At 33.9% G+C, this 23,066-nt stretch overlaps 1 protein-coding gene across 3 annotated transcripts in view; it reads left to right on the top strand.

Annotated features, from left to right (window-relative positions):
• The first annotated feature begins 8,368 nt into the window (after window positions 1-8,368).
• LOC142345593 (uncharacterized) overlaps window positions 8,369-23,066 on the top strand; it is a 124,088-nt gene continuing 109,390 nt past the window's right edge. Inside the window, exon 1 of one of the 3 annotated variants that reach the window (XM_075397720.1) lies at window positions 8,369-8,415. Coding sequence is in view for 1 of the 3 variants with exons in the window: in XM_075397717.1 (XP_075253832.1) it covers window positions 19,697-19,736 (40 nt within the window). In the remaining 2 variants the exon portion in view is untranslated. Of the gene's footprint in view, window positions 8,416-14,983; window positions 15,276-19,461; window positions 19,737-23,066 lie in introns of those variants that run through there. The other 2 variants (XM_075397719.1, XM_075397717.1) reach the window with 2 other exon arrangements.

The following is a 23,066-nucleotide window of genomic DNA, read 5'->3' as shown; positions in this document are numbered from 1 at the left end:
ATTAATATGAGTTTTTTCTCTAATCCATTAGGGTCTAATGAACCAATATTGTGTTTTATGAGAAAAACTCAGTTTTTTTGCATCGGCAAATTGTTTTCGTAAATTTTCTTAATTCTGAGTTTTGCCTCGTTTAATGTTCTTTTTGTAATCTTATGGCAGTCTAATTAATCCAATGTCTAATTCGGCATCGAAGGAGCCTTAATAATTTATCTAATGCTTTCTGTTGATACATGATGGTTTTTTGGTAGTATAGCTCAAGTATCCAAAGTTCATCATTTATTTTTGATGTAATGAATTTCTGGTCAAATTGGCTAATTGGGTAATATTTTGAACGTTTTTTGTAATGTAAAAGCATCGAGATCTCGACCACTTTTGTTCTAGTGGTAGAATTCAATAGTTCAGAAATTGAGCGGATTGTAATGGGGCCCTGTATATTTTTGAAATAATTTTGCCTCTTTTGGTTTTGTTATGTTAGTTACAGACCAGAATGATTTCAATTCAAAATTCGATCATTGACAGGTCAAGTTTTGAGATCTGCTTGTATTCAGTGTTAATGTGTACTGTTTTGACCTACTTTCACTAATAACTTGCACAGTCGGCTTCCTAAGCAGTAACAAGTATAACCATTTGACAATTTCAATCTTATTTCTGCATCTTTTTAACGTAGTCTCAGCAAAGAGAAAGATCGCACTTTTTTCGAGAAAACTTGAATGCAGTGTTCTTACTGCTTCTTTAGTTTATTTATGGTTTATTGGAGTTACTTTTTTGTCATTTTCCAATTTTTGAGTTTCTCTTTTGCGATCTTGTCGGATCATCACATTTAGGGCAAATTGATGACAAGTCGCATAACACAATAATTGCAGTGATATACGGTGCAATTGATTATATAATTGTTTTAGGGAATAATTTTTTTCAGTATTTTTAGTGAATAGATTTTGATCTTATAGGCTTCGACGCCGTATCTTCGTAAAATTGAAGTGACTTTTTGATTTTTGCCAGTATTTATTCTTTTTTTTTTGCAGTTTTTAGGAGAATGACATTCTGAATAATGACAGGTCTCATTAGTTTTGTTAGAAGGTACAAACGAAACCAATGATTGATTTCAGTTCATAGCTATTTGCTTTCATGACTTTGAATTTAATTGTTTTCAAAAAGTATAAACGTATTTTCTTATTTTCCTCTTTTTGTTTACTGTCTACTTGTTAATTATTATCAGTAAGGGCAGGTCTCGTATCTTTTCTGGTGAAATTTAAGTCAATTGGTTTAGTTTACTTTATCTAATGGTATTTTGACTTTTTCATTTTTTTTAAAGAAAAAAATAGATAGAATTTGGGTTTTGGTTGTAAATAATCCATGTTTTAATTGAGTTTGTTGTTTGTCTTGTCTCTTATTCTCCTTAATGGCAGGTATCATCGGCCCCCTAATGAGTTATTGTTTCATTTATATAGTGGTTAGAGCTTAAAGCGGTCATTAAAATGGATACACCAAGAGTTTCTTGAGCGGGGTCGGAAGATTATGTGCAAACGCACATAAACGAGCCTCCTTGTTCAATTTAAATGTTGTTTTAAAATTGATCCGCTATGGTTTGCATTAGTCACTATAACTGGTCGGTGAATTTTTGGGGAAGAAGGTGCGACCGTAGAAAGGTAATGTAAGCTAACTTGGAAGGAGCATTTTGATTTAAGAAGCGAAAGCGTTAAATGATTTGCAGTTTTAAAGTTACTTAGCTCAGTGTTGAAGTCTTAATGGATTTCGCGTAGAATTAATTGTAGTATTTTTCAATGGTTCCTTTATTATGAATTCTGTAAGCATTCCGGTTAAAATGGTAGTTTTTTTAAAAAAAATATTTATCCTATGGCACATCTAGTTGCTGTGCCATTATACTCGGTTACAACTTAGCGCCTGTTTGGATTGAAGTTAAATTTTCAAGACGTCTTCAGAATGACTTGAGTTTAAAATACCTTTTCCTCAAACGGGAAAAACAATCTGACGGTTCTTTATTGAAAAACTTATAAATCGCATACTTGTGAGTGCTCTCAAACGACGTGGTCTTTTTTAATGCGATTCCGGATTTTGATTTTGATGCTTATGAGTTTTGGCTGTGCCTTTTGTTTTTTCGGCAGAATTAGGTTGTAATCTAAAGTTGCTGTCCGTTGTTTGAGATTAGATTTTCCGTTGGCAATGGCTTGTTTTCTTTTGCCTTCGGTCTGTTCAAAACTCAGTTCCAGTGTAAAAAATGTGAAGTTCAAATTTATTTAATTGTTAAAAATTTTTTAATCAGGCTAATTTTTTGTCTTGGTTGGAACCCCACTTGTTGGTTTTGACAGGATAGCTATTATAGAAGTTAAAAAACTAAAATTTTTGCTTAAAATTATTCACAAGAATTGCTGAGATTGATTTACGATCGAAGAACTAAATATTATCAAGCTCAATAAACATTAATTGTTAGTGGTGCAAGAGGTCTTGACAATATGATAGGAGATTATTCAAAAGTGCTTAATGAATGATAGTCTCATAGCTTTCCTATTTTTTTGCTTTACTTGCTAGATTTTGTTCGTAAACGATGATATATACAAAAGATACCAGCTAAGTATACAACAAGTGCTTAATAGTTGCAATCCAATTTCAAAAATGTTAGCTCCTCAGAATATGTCCCATTGTTTTCACTTGTATTTCCAAAAGTGCGCTTAAATTGAATTCGAAGCTTTGCTCGATAATTGTTTTCGAAGCTCTTTCAATGAGGCAATTTTCTCGTGAGTTTCACCAAACTAAATGTTGAGGCATCATTTTTCTTTGATTAATTAGTGCAGGCTGGCTTAGGTCAACGAGTACTCTTCTCAAACGAACTTAAACTACAAGAAAAATTAATAAACTAACAAGAAAAGATGTATTGTAGCCATTTTTCTATTTTTCTTGTAAAATCTGAAGATTTTTTAATCCTGGATTTTGTACGAAATGATATGAAGAATTTTAGAGAGGTATAATTTATTAAAGCTGATAAAACAATTATATAAGATATTGCGCGATTGAAATTCAGGATCGTCTTTTCAAGATTGACAGATATTCATAGTTGACCCCTTTTTACCTCCCCGCCCTGCACACAAATACACTATTTCAAGTCTCAATTCTACTATTTGAGACTGAACTGAAGATACCTGAACTGTACTTAAAATAGTTTTTTGTTGAATCCTCTGCGCTTAGTGAAAGCAAATTCAATTTTCCGACGTGGAAACTTTTGTAAGCAAGGAGCATTGTAGGTAGTTTTTAATAATTTAAATTATCAATTATTATGAAATTCCTAACTTAGCTATCTGAGGAAAATTAAGCCAATAGCCAAAGTACTAGCCTTGTTGTTCCGACCCCTCTTGAGGGGGGAGGAACTATGTACTCAAATGGTTTTTTTGTTCAGTCAATTTTTGCCGATCGATATATTCATCATAGAGAGTTGAGTCTGGCATCATTAGAAAGCTCGTCCATCGTAGAATATGGAATTAAAAAGATTTGTTTAATTTTCGCTTTCTACAGGGAGTTATCGAGGTTTAAACTTCTGAGAAAAGTAGAGTGAATTCAGGTTGTTTTTATTCACATTTTCCGAAATTTTTGCCTAAATTTTCGTCAATTTTGCTTAAATTTGTTGAAATGTTTAAGAATTGTGTAGTTGATTTTATTTTTACAGACAAACAAGCCTTGTTGATTATTCTGATTTATTTTTTTTGGCCAAAAACTCTGGATAAATATTTCAAAATTCAGCCTGTTTCATCAAAAACAGCACGAAATAAGCTACTTTAGTCCACTTTGATTAAATTTGCCGGCACTACACCCCCAAACAACACTAATACAATCTTTGTAGACTCAGAAGGGGGCTGTTCCTACTTCAACTTCCGCTGAGAGTGCTCTGTAATTAAAACTTTGCCGTTTTTTGCTAGCTTTACTCGTTTATTATCAAAAATGCAGAATGTTTTTTGATTTTTCAAATAAATTAACTATATCTACAATATTCGAAAAATTAAAAATTCCTAACGGACAAAAAGCATTAGCAGGGCTAGTTTTAAGCCAATCTTGGTCTGTTACAATCCAAAAAGAATTCGGATTGCAATCAGTCGGTCGTTTTTTTGAAAAAAGACCTTTTTTTAATAATAAAGAACAGAACATATCAAATGAAAGCTCAGGAGTGATAGGTCCAATTGGCTTCCTAAGCAGCTCCAAGCTAATGCATTTAGTTTTTTTACTTGAAAGTTTATGATAGTTTCGACTTTTAAAAATAATTGATTTTTAAATTAGTAATGGCTTAATGAACTTTTCCTCCAGTTTTTTTCTCAATTTGGTTAACTTGCAGCTTAGTGTCAGCAAAGAAAGAATTCTTCTTCAATCTACAGATTTGAAATTTAGTCTCGATTGCGTTTTTAAGCCTGAAGTTATTGTTTTCTGGCTTTGATACTAATAGATTTTAGATTTTTTTGTTTTTAGAAATTTGCCAGTTTTTCACGTTTTCTAGTCACATTATCATATTACTGACAGTTCTCATATGACATTATTAGCGTTCAAAATAAAACTCAATTGAACATATTAAAATCATTAAAGATATAGAATACCGTTTTAAGGGCCTCGACTTTCTTCATGAAATTAATTGAATTTTTTAATTTTGTCTTTTACTGTCATTTTTACTTTGTCATTTCAGTTTATGAAATTTCCTGTATAGTGATAGGTTTCACTGGCTTCTTATGGAAGAATGGGTGAGCTGATATTCTGATATTAGTAGATAGCTGATAGCTTTCATGACTTTGAAAACAATCGTTTTCTAAAACTAAAAATAAAAAACTTTTTAACTTCGCAAGTTTTTTTAACAGCCGCACAGCATTAGCTGGAGCTATTATTGGCCTTCTCTTGGTTTTTTTATTTCGTCGTCATAATTTTTGTTACGACCATATGACGTCACAGCCACTTTTTGTCCATTTATTCATGCAATTTCAACTGAATTGCATGCGTGACGTCATTTTTCGCTCTTAGTGGAGCCAGTTTTTTTGTTCATTCGCGTGATTAAATTTTTGGTCACACTTGACTTACCTCACTCTCAAAAATGACTTCCTCACTTTGAAATTGACTTTTATTTACTTTAATTCAAAGAGATAAGGTCAAATGGGTGTGTTTCACTCTAAATGAAGGTTATTTGAGATCAGTTAATAGAGGCAGCAATAACTTTTCTAATCAAAATATAACAGATCAGCCTTCAATGAAAAGACAATTTTTTTGGTCTGTCTTTTTTAATGTTTTTTTTAGACTGCCGATCTACGAATCTATTGCGGCTATTTTCTGGCAATCTGCCAGCTATGTTCTTTTTATTTTCATTTTTGGTACCTAATCTCGTTAATTACAGGTCAAATATGACATTATGGGTGGCAAGGGAAGGTGTCAAAAGGGATTGATGTCCCAAAATCTATTTTTTTAAAGAATGCGTTATGACCTTACGGACTTCGACACATGTTTTTCGCAAAAAAAAGTAAATGAATTTGATTTTTGTATGTTTGTCGTTCTTTTTGTAGACGCAAGGATTATTCTGGATAATTGCAGGTCCCAAAGAATTTCTTTGGATGAATAAATGACCCTATTTAAAGATTTCATTTTGTAATTAATGTTTTTCATGACTTTGGATATAATTTTTTCGAAAAATCAAAATTATTACATACTTTTGCCCTTTTCTGTTTTTTGTCTACTTGTTACCTAGTCTCACTAATAAATAGCCAAAAACTAAATTATCGGTGTTTGAAGAAGGCGCAAACGAATATATTTTGAGGGCCGAAATTTGGCTTGACGGTTTTGACAGCGTTTTCTGGCAAGTTTCAATTGAATTGTTGTTTTTTGTTGTTCTTTTTAGCCGCTTAAAGAAGTGAATAAGGGCAGGTCCTAATGCCCTTCTATAGATTGGTAATCTTAAACCTTTGGGATATTTTACTTGATTTCTAATGGTTTTAATTACTTTGAAATTATTTGTTCTAAAAAAATAATCGATTTTTTTAACTTAACTGTTTGTTCTTTTTTGTCTAATTGTTACCAAACCTTTTCATGGACTGGTTCATATCTTTTCTGGTGATTTATAAGTTATTCTGTTTAGTTTTAGGTTCAGCTGGCGGTATGTTGACTTTGTTGTTAAATTTCAATTTTTAAAACGGAAAAAAATTTTTTGATGTAATTAATGTTTGTTGTTGTTGTTGTTGTTGTTTGATTTTGCTCGTCTTGACTCGCTTTCTTAATATTGGCATATCACAGCAATTTAATGCTTCAATTTTTACTCCACTGAGCTATTTGCTTTGGAGGCTAACTTATCGTTCATACACAATTTTTTTGAAAAATGCTTGGGGTTTTTTGGGATTCCCAAAAAATAATTTTTGGATTTTCTATCTGTTCCTCATTTGGTAGACAATTATGCCAAAATTGTGGATGGGCGGGGTCGGAACCTTCTGTGCGATCGCACATTGCTGAGCCGCTTTGTTTTCGATTTAAATTAAAATGAAGGAAGGTTGGCTAAGTAATTTGGGTCTTTATAGGTGGTCTTTTCTGCAAATATAGATCTTGATAAGTAATGGCAGGTCTGACTTTGTCTCAACTGAACGGATTCGGAAACTTTGATAAAACTTAGATTTCTCAGCTCAAATTAGAAGGTTAAAAACAAAATTGGTGATATAATTGTTTTAACCTTGGACTTTTTTCATAAGAGAAATTTGTAAAAGTTGGACTTGATTATGTCTGTATTATTTATTTTTGCGTATATATTGTGTATAGGCGATAGATATTTTTGAGTATATATGCCGCTTGATTTTCAGAACTTCTTTCAATTTTGTAAGTGAAGTATCTCCTTTCTGTTGAGGAGACAGTGATTGCCTAGCTAGATTTCCGCGTGTTTTGATGTAATTTTCTTGGTAGGCATAGGTGTGGGATAACTTTTGCAAGATAGGTTTACGACAGTTTTCTTTTTGGAGTTGAAAGAATGTCGCCTAGAGGGATAACTTAGACAAAAACTTTGGTTGGGAGTTATTTTTTGAAGCTTGTTCGAGTTTAGAGGGTACGGCCCCGAACCACCTTAGCTGAATTTTAAATGCTACAACAATCTAATAGAACGCTAAAAACAATTGCATGAAAATTGAACAAAGATCGAAATTTTTAGCTAAAGAAATGTAAGGAGAATAAACAATGGCAACTTTGTGCTCATAAATTGAGTTGGCTTATTTACGAGCAAAGTAGGAAATAAAAAATAGTTTTTGTATTTTGCCTTAATTTTTAATTGATGCAGCGGGAGAATAACATCTATTTAGACTTGCATCCATAGCATTAGACACTTCTAATGAGCGATTAGACAACATTATCAGGCACTTGGATCTGAAATATTTGATTTTGATTCATAACATTAATAAGTTCTTCGTCACTTATCGAATAATTGTATTTTGATACAGAAAATGGATTATAATTTTGAATAGTTAATTCATTATTTGAACCCTTAGTTTGTTGTCAAGGTGATTGCTTGACGTGTAACCTGCCTGTCTCCTAGGCCATCTAACTATTTGTACTAAAATAAACTAGAATTTCCTTCTCGAAAAAAGTTAACCGCGCATGGTTAACTCTTTTATCTACCCAATTTACTGATTAGTGAATCTGACTTTCATCCAAAGTTAATCTTGCAAAGTTACCTTTGTCTCGCAAGATCATTTTCGTACAAATTTTCAAAATTTTGGCTATAGAAGGGACTCCCGACAGCTCCCGGCATTAATGAACATATTTTTGAAACAAAATCCGCGATAGATGGGCTTATTTGTTGTTTACGAGATGGCGAGACCAGACATCAACTCACTCGCGTTTGAAACATCGTGTCAAAGCTCAGTTGTCAGTCCGAAAAATGAATTATCCTTAGCTAGCTACATTTGCATCAAAGCATTAAGTCAGCAATCGTTGTTACGAAACACTGTTAAGATCACGTGGCAGTTCAGTATTTTTCAGTAGTGACGTTGTTGTTGCCTTGAATGGGGGCAAAGTTAGGTTTATTGAGTTGACGTATCTTTTGTTTCGGCACCTCAATGTTTTATGCCAAGTACGTTACTACGCATAAAATAGCAACAAGTGCGCTGGGGGGGGGGGGGGGGTGTGAAAAGCCCACTAACTCTGAAATTTTAGGTAATAATACAGGAGTGCGAGTGGAAAACGCCGAAATAAGTAAGTTATTTATTGTCTTTTTCACGAAATTGTTCTGAATAGTAAATAAAAAATAGCCAGAAAGGCACGATTTTCAGACCGATAATTATGTCGGACCGGTAACATGTTTGTAACTTCATTGGCGGTATATTGCTTGTTCTGTGGTATGTGCTGTGAACTTTGTGTATTTTAGATGTAGTTTGCGATAGTTATAGTTCTCAACAGAGGTATAGAAAAGTAAGAAACATTTTGAATTCTTCCTTGTTTTCTGTTTAAGTTGATTTTTTCAATTGAAAGCGAAGCAGCTAATTGGTTTAAGGTAAGTCCAATATTAACTTTCAGTTCTGACACGTCAATATTAACCGCCTATTGTATTTGGTTCTATCAACTTTCATCTATTAACTGTGCGTACCTGGTTTTTGTTATTACTGTCAATTTTGGTCGACCGATATACTTAACGAGTAAAGATGTGAGTGGTATCATTGGAAAGTTCGTTCGTCGGTTTGCGGTTATTTTGGCTCATAGGTAATAGATAATTATCAAATGTGCTTTACGAGTAAAAGTAGCTACAATTGTCTTAATTTCTGTTTATCATTTTTGTATGAACTGCGTATTTTTAATGTTTGAAGATATTATTAATAGCCGCCGTCAGCCTCTCTACGGATATTATTTGGGCTCTCTTCTTCTTTAAAATACAAGAATTGGATTGTATTGGTGCTGTCTCTTTTTGTTTCACACAAGATTTCAAACATTTTTCAATGACTTTGATCTTCCAAAACAGGATGGATAAACAGGCAAGGCCCAGTTGGCATTAAGTTCCATTAGAGGTCCTTTGCAGGTTTTAGTAGTCCTTCAAGTGCTTTGAGTGGTGCAGTTGCTGGAAGGCCTTAATTGAAGGTTAAGAGGTCTTTTAGGAGTCTAAAATGGTGAGCCTAAAATATGGTGCATTTTAACGTTTTTTTTTTGTGTCATTTTTTGCGTTTTTGTTTGATTAATTTTGAATTGACGGTTGTTTAAAAGTTGAAAGGTCTTTTGTAAGTTATAATTAGTTTTTTGACCGTTTTGTGAGTTGTATAATTTGGTACTCCAAATATAATAACTCAAAACGATGAGAATTTTTTCAATTTTCAAGTTTTTTGGAAAATTTTGTCATTTTGTGAGTTTCTACCCCTAGGTACCAGGGATCACCTCTGGGGTTTGATAATAGGAAACTGCATATTTTCAAGTGGCAATGGAATGGTTTCAGTGGCCAGGAAGCCTCCTCTACTAGGGTCTGATGGTAGGTTACTGCTTAGTTCTAAGTGGCAATGGAATTGGTTTCATTATTAATAGCCGCCCTCATCTATTCAGCCGGCTATTATAGCGCTCCTATTTTTTTTTTACTTCGTCGAATAAAAAAATGTTTCGCTTTACCTCATTTTGCCGCCTTTTCAACATTTTGCGTGAAATCTTTTTGACTTCTCTAGGCTAGTTTCTCTCTTCTCTCATTCTGCTAAAAGTGATTTTGAACATCAGTTGCGCAGCAAAGGAATTCAAAATGAACAGAGTCAGTATAAAAAATTGAAGTCAGAAGTAGAAACGGGATAAACCCATAAAGCCCAATTTTAGATGCCCGCTATTTGAACGTCGTTCCTATAAGTCTTATTTACCATCTCTAATGCTTATTGTTATTGATAGGAGCCCCTGTAGCCTCTCTCTAAGAAACAGAAGTATGTTCAACTACGAAATGCCTTCAAAATAAATCGGACTTAAAAAAATGTTTTTGTACAAAAATCTTTCTTTTTCAATATCTTCTGTTATTTCAATCCCAATCATGCTTATTGGAATCAACGGCGGCTATTTTCCGGCAATCTGCCGGGTATGTTTTCAATATCACTAACTTTTGCTTTTCTTAACTTTTTTTGAAATTTTTTCTCGGTTTTTTTTTATGTGTGAGTGCCAGATAACTCCTCTGGGCTGTGATAATAGGTTACTGCATTGTCTCTAGGGACAAAGGAATTGTTTACAACTTTTTAAAATCACTACTTTTTGCAATTGTTCCGTTTCATTTGCAACATGTTTCGTGTTTATCGATCTTTATGGGCCAGCGAAACTCCTTTAAGGATTGAAATTGGGTTACTGGAGAGTTTCTAGAGATAAAAGAATGATTCTAAATATGTTAATATCGGTAATTTTAGTAATATTTCTAATTGTTTTCATATGTTATAATTTTTAATTGTTTTCATATGTCTTTTTCTGAGTTTATCGCTCCTTAAGGGCCAATGAATTTTTCTTAGGATTTTCGAGTGAGTATTTGGACACATTCGAGAGACAAACATGGTTTTTTGCATATTAAAAGTGCGCTATTCGAAAGCCTTTATTAAATTTGGCCTTCAGGGTAAAAGAGTTTTAGCAATGTTTCCATTTTTGTTTAGTTTGTTTATTTTAGTTTCTCAACTGTTGAGACTGTTTGTCTTTTCGGCTTTCGTTGTTCAATTGATCTGCGGGTTAGATACATTAGTTCTAAGTTATTTATGTTATTCTTTGGATTGTGTTTCAGGACTTGTCCTGCCATGTTTTAATTCGCTTTACCTTTTCAAGTCACGATTTCCACGTTTGACTTCTTACTTTCCTCACTCACTGATTCTACCGAATAGATTTTAAATTTATTTACTCATTGAGTTACGTAATGCAGTGAATACAGTCAAAGTCAAAAGATTAAAATCAAAAGAAACGGTATAAACTTATAAAGCCTGTTCATTAAGTCATAGTGCATTAGGTTATCAAAGTTCATTAGAGCGATTTCTAGCTGACATTAAGCCTAATAGCTTTCATTTTAGAAGCTGAAATAACTGTAGAATTTTTATTTTAGAATATTTTAGAATCTAGCCGAATTTGCACCCCAAATCAGAAGCTTGACGCTTAGAAAAATTCGGTCGATTTCTCTCTTAATTTTTTCTTTTTCGGCTTCAATACCCAACGGTGGCTCTTTTGAGGCAATTTGCCGGCTATTTTGTTTCGTGAGTAATGGCCGCCTTCGTCATCTCTGCTGGCTATTATAGTGGGCCAATTTCTTACAATTCAAAGATTTGAATTGTATTGGGATGCTTTTTGTCTGATCTGTTGTATGATCTGTTGTCCGATTTCTGTTCACAAATGTTTCTCAGTATTGGCTTTTTCTTCACGTGCGGTAACTTAACTTGTGCTTTAACTGTTTTTGCCATAATTTTTTTCTAGGAAGTAAATGGTTTATCCAATTGCATCTTCGTGAATTCTAAGTTTTTGTTTTCTCGATAAATTTTTTTTTCAACTGTGGAACAGAAGTTTTTTTGCGTTACCTTAGTTCGCGGCTTGTTCAACATTTAAATCTAAACTTTTAATCTTTTGACTTCTCGAGACTGCTGATCAAGTGCTTTTAAACAGCAATTGATCAGCAAAACAATCTTGAGTCAACAAAGTCAGTATCGAAAACCGAAATCAAAAATAGAAACTGGGTAAATCCATAAAGCTCAATTTTAGATTCCTGCTTGTTGAGATTTGTTCTCTTCAGTTTTATTCGCCATCTCTAGTGCTTGTTGGTATTGATACTAGCCCCTATATCTTATCGTTAAGTAACAAGAGTTAAACAGTTTTTTTCTGTCCTTTCAACCTCAATCTGGGTTTTGGGAATCAGTGGTGGCGATATTCCGGCAATTTGCTGGGCATGTTTTATTTGTAAGGGAGGTTTTTAAGTAATTTTTTATCGAGTTGCTGAGTTTACGACCCCGATAGTTGTTTCGTTGAATAGTATGTGCCTAAATTCAATTTGGCGCTTTTTGACAAAATCTGCATCTGCCTTTTTTCATTTGATGGATTTTTTAAGTGAGGATTTTGGAAACGCTTCTAGGTAATAATCTCATAATGCTTAACACATAATTTGAAGAAAATTTTGAGGTCATTTCAATTCAGCGGAAGTTGATTCCTAATTGCAATTTCAAGCGAATTGTTTCATTTTATTTTCAAATTTTGGCGTTTTTGGCGATTATCATTGTGGCGATTATCATTTGTGGCGATTATCGTTTTTGGCAATTATAATTGTGAAAGAAGTTTTGATATTATATCGTTAACAGTTTTAGAGAATTATGTCAATTTGTTTCTCAATTTTTTTCTGATATGTTCTGACTTTGTTTTATTTAGTTCCCTCATGTTCCCATTTGCGAAATATAATTGTTTTGGTCACAATTTTTCTTTGTTTTAAATGGCTGCTTTGCTTTTTAATGATGAAAATTTGAAATGTTAATTGCTCTCTCATGATTGCTTTACGGAACGTCTAGCTGTTTTTCAAGCTTTCAGTCAAGGATTAGAAAAAAAATATATTTACACAGCACTTAGTTATTTTCTCAGCGCGCTTTGGCGCTCAAATTTTTTTAAACTTTAACACTCATTTGGGTTGATTTTCATGCATGATGTCATTCACTTATCGGGGCCGGGTTTATGTTTTTTTTGTGAATACTTTATTTGGTCACACGATAATTACCTCAAAACGCATAATGACGTCTCCTCTCTCTAAAATTGATTTTGCTTGAGCTGTTAATATCATTTCAGGATATCTCAACCTAATTAAAGGTTATATGTGAACAAAACCTTATTTTTTCTCCAAAAAACTGCTCTTGTTAAAAAAGAATCCTTGATTTTTTTGCTTTCCATAATGATTGGGCTGTTTCCTCGAGTTTGCTTTATTGTTTTTGGTTTGCTTCATGTCAGGTTTTTGGCTTTGAACGGGTATGTCTTAAATTAGATTATCTTTTTAGATTTCGTCAGACTTTATATATCGCCCTCGGACAGTATCTATACTTTCAGAACCCTATTCCACAGACTTTATTATTTGGGTCCCCCGTTTCCCTCATGGCCTCAATTTCTAAACATTAAGCACGAAAACTTTACAAAATTTAATCGGAATTAAATTTTCTTCTTTGCTCAGTAATTTACGAATTTTTCCTGAATCGGCAATGTACAATATTCAGGTCTTCAATTGATATGGTTGTGGCTAAACACATTTTTCGTGATAATTTTGCTTGTATGTGATGTATTCCAGGTCCGATCTTTTTTGACATGAATTAAAATAATTCTTTACCTCAACAACGTTTAACCACAGAGGTTTGGATAATGACTAGTCTTCATTATTTTTTTTGAAAAAACCACTTTTTCAAGGATTGGATAATTTTTTATGATGGGCGTCGAATTTTTCGATCATGGGAAATTATAAAGATCGAATTTTTCGATCTTTATAATTTTGCTGGAGAATATGGTGTGAATTTCATCTCAACTTTAATTGTTTAAAGTTCTGGTAAAAAGCTATGCCGATTTGAAAATTTATCACTAAGCGTTTTAGTTTTTAAACCTTTTAAATATGTGTCTGTGTTAATTTTATGTGCACAGAACTGAACTTGTTTTACACCCAAATAATAAGAAAGTTGTGTCAGTCAGTGTGAGTTCTTTCAACTTGAGACCGAAGGAAAATGACAAACGATTCTAAGAACGCGGTGTTGTTCTCGGCGTGAAGTATTAGAGAATTAGGGTATGTTCGTGTTTCAAGTATAAATCTAATTGAAATGTATTTGAGGGCGGCTAATAGAAGCAGCAATAAATTAAACAGATTTTTAATCAAAATCTGACACCTCTAGCACTTAATAAAAAGAAGTTTCTTTTTTGGCCTGATTCTTTTATCTTTTTGAAACTGCAGATCTACGAAGCTATTGTGGCTGTTTTCTGGCACTCTACCAGCTTTGTTTACTATATTTTCTTCATACGATTAACTTTATGAAACCTTTTTTTCGGTACAATCGAGCAAAATCCCAATAAAATTCCACTAATGCCGGTAGATCACCATCATTAAAATAATGTATCTCTAAGAACCAGAAATTGAATTTTTCTGTTCACCGGAGAGCGCAAACAGGCTGGATAGCTAGGGTTGCGGAAAACAACAGAAACGATCCATATTCCATCTTTTGAAATTCAGTTTTAATTGGCAATAATATTAACATTGGTAATTTCGAGGTCTTGATCAAAATTCAATTCTCGTTTCTGAGCATTTTGCGGATTTTTATGACAAGTCTTTATCGCCAACATGAAGTAAATAACTGACTTCAGAGGCATTGTTTGATAGTTATGAGTTATAAATTTAAACTCGGATAAGCGAAAGTCCAAATTGTATTCACAGTAACGACGGCAAAGTAATAAGTCTCTATACTGATATATAAATCGAATGTATTGTCTATGCATGTAACTGCACACTACTAGCGGTGCCGTGAATATTAGCCGAAACAAAAAATAGCCGAATGCAATATTAGCCGAAAAGGAGATATTAACCAATCAGATATGAGAACGCGCAGATGTTATTGTGAGAATTCAAAGTTCTGTCGTGATATTTGGTTTGGTGCCGTGAATATTAGCCGAAAGGAAAATTAGCCGAATGGAATATTAGCCGAAAAGGAGATTTTAACCAATAAGATTTCAGAACGGCCGTGATATTTTGTTCGGTTGTGATAGATTACTATCAAGTCCCATAGGCCGCTGAAGCATGACCAAATGCGTTAATTTCATGTGTTAGCGAGTTAGATAATTGCGCGTCACACTTATGTTTGTTTACCGCAATTATCTCATGCAGTTAGTTCTAATTTTCCTTCTTTTGACTTTTTCGGCTAATTTTTACGTCGGCTAATATTCCGAACACCTATTAGCATATATTCGCTGAAGTGCGTGTATATGTTGCACATATAAATTTGCATTCACATGCTGGAATTATTTGAAAGCTAGCATTTCTCAGAAATGTAACATAGATATTTGTGTTGCTTAATTTGAAAATATTGTGCTGCTTTTTAAAAAAAATCCAACAGAATCCGACTGTGCACATTTTTGTGCAAAATTGTAGTACAAATAGATACGCTTTAAGCGTTCAAACGCTGTATGTTATTCTGCTTTACATAAGTGCCTTTGTGTATCAAAATATATAACCGAGCGAGTAAAGAAAAAGTGTTCTTTTAAATATCGAATATTTTCTGCTATAAATTTGGTCAATATATCAGATTTTGTTCAACAGTGCAGAAGGTTACAAATTATCATCAGAGTTTTCAAAACAGGTAAGTTTTAGTCAATACTATTTAGTGGTAATTCCTGGACCATAATTGATATTGAGGTTGCAATCATACTATGTCGAGAATCGTGAGTTTAATAATATTGGTCCCCTTTGCGGGTCTTTCCCATTATAGCCCCCCCCCCCCGCTTAGTGGTCAGATAACCTATAGCCCCCCCCCCCCCCCCAATCATGGTATTTATACCATAATGGGGGGCTATAATTTAATTGGATTATTTCTATTTTGTGTGTGTGTGTGTGTGTGTGTGTGTGTGTGTGGGGGGGGGGGGGGGGGGGGGGGGGGTGAAAAAGTCAATAATTCTGTTTCATTTCAACGTTTGATAGAATTCTAAACAACGACATACGTGAACGCCGGTAGAAGAAATGCTTCATCCCGTACCCTAGTCCCATTTTTCTTGTGATTTCCTCTGACCTTAGTTCTGGTCATGGCAGTTTTTAGAATTTACAATAGATGAATAACATGAGCATGTTTCTTTCTTTATCTGTTAAGATATCTTTCGAAGTTTTCAAATCTCGATTAAAAGTTTTTAGGCCGATAAGTTTGCTAAGCTGCGAATGTTCTGTGACTACTTGGCTGTACAATAATTCGGTAGTCTGAGTGAGGAGATCAACAGTTTGAAATGCAGATATTGCAATCTACTGCGTGGTTATCAAGAAGATTTCCCGTCCTAATTATTTTTTAACCCCGCATCAACAATTGTGGTTAAAATTGTCCACAACTACCGTGAGCTTTCTGCAAATTTTTCAGAATCAATTGGAAAACAATTGAGTACAGTTACAAAATAAAAAACACGACTCGCATGGTTCTGTATGTCGCGCAAAATGTTTCCACTTTCGCATTTTCGCACTATCCCACGTTAGGATACGATGCATCCTATCACCATACCTGAATTTGCATCGCAGAAGCGTTTGTTTTGCTATTTTTGATATTATTTTAGCAAGCTTCTGTGGAAATTGCACGTTTTAAAACTCAGGTTTGATAAAAAGGAGGAAAAAATTTGCATTCCGTTGTAAATGATTTCTCTATTTGAGCCTAATTTTCTCAAAAATGAATCAAAAAGTTGTGTCTACAATACCAAGTCAAACCAGTTAAGTTGCATTTTTCTGTGTCAGTTTTTGCTTTTATTGTTTCTTTCGGTCCCTCAGAGCTTTAACACTTTCAACGTGGTTGTGATTGAATGCCAATTTGTTATTGTATGCATTTGTTATTGTCTGCGTTCCACAACAACTTGTTGTGGTCAAAAACACAAGCAAAAATTGGCTACATAAATCTTACAGAATTTTAAAATCATCATAATCGGAAAAGTTCAAAAATCATGAAACAACTACAAAATTAAATTATGCACTTTGCCTGTTTTTCACTGAAAGGCACTCATGATGGCTTAATTTTAGTGATTGCATGTTGTTTCACAAATGCTGTACTTTTTAGCAAAGCGGAGTTCGTATTGTGATAATTGTTTTCATTTAGGCTCGCATTTACAACCAGACAAATTTTTTACATTTTTTGGCTGAACAGCTTATGTTTAATTGCATTTCAAATAGAATGATTGATTGAAACTAGCCGGTAAAATTCAGATTATTGTTACGCACATTACTTTTGAAACTCTTGCAAATTTAGGTTAAACAAAAAAGACGGAAAACATATTTTCGACGGAACAGCGTAACAACTCAATCAGTCTTCGGAAAATTGACTAAATCACATGCCAGATTTGATCATAATAAGAGTTTTCTGTCTTTCGAAAACATGATGAAAAAATCAAAAGATTAGATAAAAGCGTCAAACATCCGATACGAAACTTCCTACGAGAGCCGTAAAAGTGTCTACGAAGCGATAGCGGGTATTATTGGGAACATCGTGGTTTTCTTTAATTCGTCGTCTCCATCGATGATTCTTACGACCTGACTTCTTGGAATTGGCTTTTTCAATAACTTCAGTGACGTCTACTGCTTTGCAGTTAAAATTTGTGTACTTGACGTCTTTTCTGCTTTTAGGTTAATTGCGTGACTTACCTACTCAAAAAAGTGACTTCTGAACTTTAATTTTTATGAACATTTACTAGTTACAAATCAATAGTGTGTCTAAGTAGTGCCAAACTTTTATGCCCTAATTCTTGAGTATTAGTCTTTAGTTTTTATTTCGAATATCAATTTTGAAAATCCTATTTTAGGGCTTTTTCCTTATAGACCTTAAGTGTCATAAAATTGACAGTCCGTATCTAACCCAAGAAGTCTAGTGGTCTATTAAAGGACTGGTAGCCGATCTCTCTATCTTATTTCTTTAGTTGTTTTGTTTCATGGAAGGCCACAAGTGTCTATCGCGGCTATTTTCCGGGAATCTGCCGGCTATGTTATTAAATTCAAATACTTCCTTCTGAAACAAGTAGAGAAAATTGACTAATGGGACAGAACATGGAATTAGGGCAGTATAACAATTGTTTTTAGATTCCTGAATTTGGATGTCACCAACTTATTGAAGCAACTACTTTTCCCAATTGTTAAAAACAGCAAATTATAAAATATCGCAAAGCTCAAAAAGCTACTCAAATAACTAACTTGTGTCAAATATGCAAATAAGACGAAAATTAGGAGTTGAACTCAAAACTTTGAATTCTGAGAAAGAAAGCTGCAAAGCCGCTAAACCTTTTTGTTGCTCTCAAATGAAGTTTGTAGCAATTATATTATTCCTGTTGGTCCTTTTTAATTGCGATTTTTCCGCTTGACTGATTTTTCGTCTGACCCATTTGACTTTTCTTTCTCAAAAACGGATTAAACAGGCAGTGATTCGCGGGCAATAAGTTTTCTTAGAGCCTTTCAGCTCACTAGTCTCCATGTATGAGATTCACAGGAACTTTTTTGGAGACTTATACGTATGATGTGATGGCGGTTCGTAAACAAAAAAGGCAAAAGTATTTCAAAAAAATATCCAGTGCCCCATTACAATCCGAATACTTTTTGAACTATAAATTTCCACTACTGAACCAAAACCTACCTTGATCTTGCTGCTTCTGTTTTCAAACACAAAAATGTACCAAATGTTAGCGAAATAGCTAATTTGACCGAAGAGTCAATATATCAGAAATAAACGATGATTTTGAGATTTATCCAGTTATTTTACCAAAAACAGCATAATGTATCGACTGAAAGAATTAGATAATTTCTGTAGTAGTTCACTAGATACCGAACTAGACATTTGAATAATTAGACTCAGTCATATGACTGGAAAAGGAAAATCAAATGCTGGCAAATCTCAAGAATTCATTAAAAATTTACGAAAAATTTTTATATCGTGTGTTCTAGAACATTTTTATATCGTGTGTTCGTTACTATGTTCAAATATTAACCATCGCAGTGAATGCCTGAAACTACAATTCGGGAAACTTTGCAGAGAATCTTCATTTTAGAAAGAAAGAAATATTTTCGTTATTGTGATACAAATCAACAATAAGCGAGGACAGGATCACGAGATCATTCGGATCTGCTGCTTCAACTTAGATAATGGATTATTTATTGAGTATGATTTATATTATAATTCAGAGCATCTTAAACTAACAAACAATTGGAATAATATTATTGATATTGTCTTGCAAAGATATTAATGCTAATATCAGCGAAGAATGCTAAGACCAGCAAAAAAGTCATTACTGTAAAAAATAATCCAGGATTGACTAGTCGTCATTTTGCAGTCAAAGTATTTTTGTTGAGAAAAGCATTGTTAGTCTTCCCCTAAAGTGAATTTCAGAATTGTTCATTTATCATTATCATTGATAAATAATGACCAATTTTAAATTTTTTTCTAGTTCATGGTTATGGTCGAAAAATACTTTCCATCCGACCATTCTCGCTTTTGCTTTGTAGTGTAGGAGGCGTAAAAATTTCATAGAAAACATTTTCAGTGATACGTTATGGATAAATTGAGGCATCTTTCGTGTAATCAATAATCACATCTCTTGAGATGGCATGCTAAGCATTGAAGTCACGCATAAGTTGCTACAAGTTCTTAGGTTTAAGAAACTATTTGATTACATGTACTTAAATTCATAGTAAACAGATCATATTGATCAATAGTCCGAGAAGTTTAATTTCTGTCTGACATTTTCAATTTTGTTTTGCGAATCAACATTTGATTTGGGACTGGTAACTTGAGCTGTTTGCTTTCTGCAAAATTTGAGACTAACCATATTATGTGTTAACCTTCAGACTTTTAATGTTTGGTTGATTATTGTCGTACAATACTTGGTCTTTAATTCGGTTGTCTTGTGAGCAATAAATTGACGGTCTTAATTATTCGATTTTGTTAAGTTGCGGCCAAACTAATTCAATAAATTAACTCATAAAGTAAAATATCAGCCTTTTGTGAAAATTTTTTTGATTTTATTGAAATGTTATAACTGTTTTTATTTTTAAATAATGCGTGCACTTCGAGATTATATCTATTCTTATCATACAGGTGAGTTAAAGTTGTTTTTATTTCAAAACAATGCACTCTAGAATGTGATCTTCAAATTGACCAATTGATTGGTAAAAACACGTTGACATATTGATCTAACCCTGCGTTGCAGTGTTGCAGAAGACCGAAGGTCCTGATAGCCAAAAAAATTTTAAGATTGCCTCCGGAAATTGTTCGAGAAAGTGCTCGGTATGCCTACAATTTTTTTGGTCAAACTTCAGTAAAGTGTCTTTATTCTTTGTTGGATTGTTTGATGATCTATTTTAAATCCTGACCTTCTAAATTTGTGTCAAGCAGTTTAGTAACTCCACTTTGGCCAGGGACGACCCTTCCGTTTGCGTTAAGAGTTCTTCCTAATCTGTTTTTATTTTAACATTTTATTTTAAAAGTAAAACGCAAAAAATACTCATGTGGTTTATATTATTCATGGTTCAATTTCAAAATCCGATTACAACTTATCGTCCATTAGTTCCCCTTTAATTGGGTAACTTTAAACCAAATTAATCTCGAAGAACTGTGGCCTCTTTTTGGGCGACAGATATATAAGGCTCTATGTCATCGATGATAAAAACTTAAGGAGTAAAGATAATGTCCTTTACTGTCGACGAGCATCAAGGTATTTCCCTCTGTGTCTCCTCTGAACAGTTTTTTTTAAGATATCTGTTAATTCTTTTTGCTGTAGGTTTTGGGCTCAGTTAGTGGCACGCATATCAAACAAGTCCATTTCCTGGAGGCTCCAAGGTCCATGGATCAGCAGATTACCTCCATGTGAATTATTAGTCTCAGTATGTTCCTCGAACAATTGGTTCTTTTTAGGCGTACGGCCAAGAAAGACTGGCGAAATCCCGCAACACATGCGGAACTTCGTTGTCCCTCAGTAATGCGTCCACTTTGCTTACACATGAGAGCATGTTGAATATTAAATTGATCTCCACATCTGTCACATTTCAAGGGAAGTTTAGGAGTGACAATCGGTTACGCTGACATTGAGTCTTTCTTTTTGATACTTTCGTTTGGTTACGAAGAAGATTTTGTTATGGATTTGTTAAGAAAATTTTAGATTACAATTAAGTTTACAACACCAATAAAGGAATTGAAGCAAAACGCTATCGAGAATTACAAGTGTTTTTTTTGTTTTTGTTTTTTTTTGGATATCTTCCTAATATTTTGAGATGATTCTCAAGAACCTGCTCCTCGCTAAAATATTTTGACAAATGAATCGCGGATATCGCCTATTGTGTGTGTATCCACCTTTTGGGCGATGTTACGCATGATTAAATTGAATATTTCTCTCTGAGCACATGATAAAATTTTCACAGGTTGCCAGCCGTCTCTAAGGGCGATAAGAATTCTAAATTCTCCCTTTGGCAGATCAAAATTTTATCTTTTTAATGGGAGTCCATTCAACAAACACGACGCTATCTTTCATTTGCAATATCTAGAGAATAAACCACAGTTTCATCAATGAATCTTTCTTTTGCTAAATTTTCTCGTGAGCCTTCAACTGCTTTTTCTGCTATTTTTTCAGGGATCTTTTCTTACATAACACCTGTGTTTGGAGCCCTAAAATTGTCCATGAGTTCACAGGGTTGAAGATATGTTTGGTACTCGTTTGCTTTTTATTCCGGTAATATTAAGTTTAAGCGAGCTTCTAACTGGCGGAGAAACGATATTTCTTTACTTATTGTTGAAAGAAGGATTGTTCAGTATAGAAGTGATCAAATTCTCTAACTACTTTTTCCACCCCTTGAGGTAGCTCGGCGGAATGTGGCGTCGTTCTTGCAAAAAATATAACTTTAAATTCGGTTCCATTTTCATAAGACTTAATTCGGGGGCGACACTTTATTGGGTTGAGCGCGTTTTGGGAGTAGGATCAAATATTTTTTTGATTTTTCTTTCAGAATCTTTTCGCAAAATTCCTTTGAGCCTATTACGGACCCTACTACATGATGAGCGTAATCACATAAACTTTTATGTCCAAAAAATGCTGTTTAGCTCTAAGTATTTCATTTTTGAGATTAGGTGACACTTCATTGCCTTATATTCAAAGTCATTTCCAAGTTCATTGAGAAGTTCCATTACAACTTTTAAATGGTTGAAGAGTGCCAGCAGCATTACCTTCGGCGTACCACTTTTTGCCGATATTCTTATCTTCGATTAACTCTGAGTTGAAGAATAGCAACACCATTTATTGCCTTTGCTATCAGTATCAGGTCTGATAGTATCTTATACGATTTTTCAACTGCTGCATAAAGTGACGGACAAAGTTTTGCGAGATTGTTTTGGCAAGATTTCTGTTAAGACTGATATATACACTCTCTACTGATTTATACACACCACCAACTTAGATATACGGTGACAGTTTCTAGTGATGTGTTTACATTGACAGCTGTTCGCAGATTTCCGGGATCCAGAAGTCTTCTTGTTTTTTTTGGAGTACTCTTTAATAAAACTCTGTAATAACCAGCCAACAAATCAGAGGAATATTCTAGAAATTATTATTTCTCTTGGTTTTATTTGTCTTTTAGCTTTGTTTCTACTCATGCAGATCACTGTTGACTAAGGAGATCTACAAATCCATATAAACCCGTCTCCTAATTTTAATTTACAATGTAAATTTCAAAATTTTAAATGGCCGGACCTTTTCCAGGAACAAACCACAAAGTTCTGACTTCGGGAAGCAAATGACCATGTTCTTTGTTAACCATCTTCAAAATAATAGAGGGTTTAATAACAATATTGAGAAATAATTAACAATTTATTCGCACTATATTTTTAATTGGGCTGGAATTATGAGATTTGTGCGTTTTTCATGTATCTTCAAATATTTTGAATACGAAGCAGTTCGGTCCATCGAAATTGATATGAAGTGTATGAAATGGTGCTCATTTTTGTGATACGAGAAAGGCAGTTTAAGAGGGCGATAAAAAATTTTAACATCACTGCTCTTACCACAGCACAGGCAGGTGTTTTGCAGTAAACATTTTTCCAGCAGTCGTTGATTGGCTGTTTCTTGATGTCACGTTGCAGAGTCGTATACAACAATTGAGAGCCTGCAAGGTAAATTGAAGTTGAATAGGTGATCAAAGCATCTCATCTCACAGTTGTTGTCAAACACCTTTGCTGTGATATGACGTCACACTCAGGGAATCAGAGATTTGCAACACGGAATAAGTCCAAAAATCTTTCCGTTGGACTTTCGACTTGCACGTCGTGACTTTGACGTGTCCGGCTTAGACTGCTAAGTGTAGAAAAAGTGACATGCCTTCCGTGGTCATTGGCCAAAAAATCGAGTATATCTCGATTTTGTTTGGCTTTTTTACGACTCAT

The sequence above is a fragment of the Convolutriloba macropyga genome, chromosome 9 (genome assembly GCF_964194025.1).
Source record: "Convolutriloba macropyga chromosome 9, txConMacr16.3, whole genome shotgun sequence".
Lineage (NCBI taxonomy): Eukaryota > Metazoa > Xenacoelomorpha > Acoela > Convolutidae > Convolutriloba > Convolutriloba macropyga.
The sequence above is the reverse complement of the archived record's forward strand: the minus strand, read 5'-3'. Positions and strand labels throughout refer to the sequence as shown.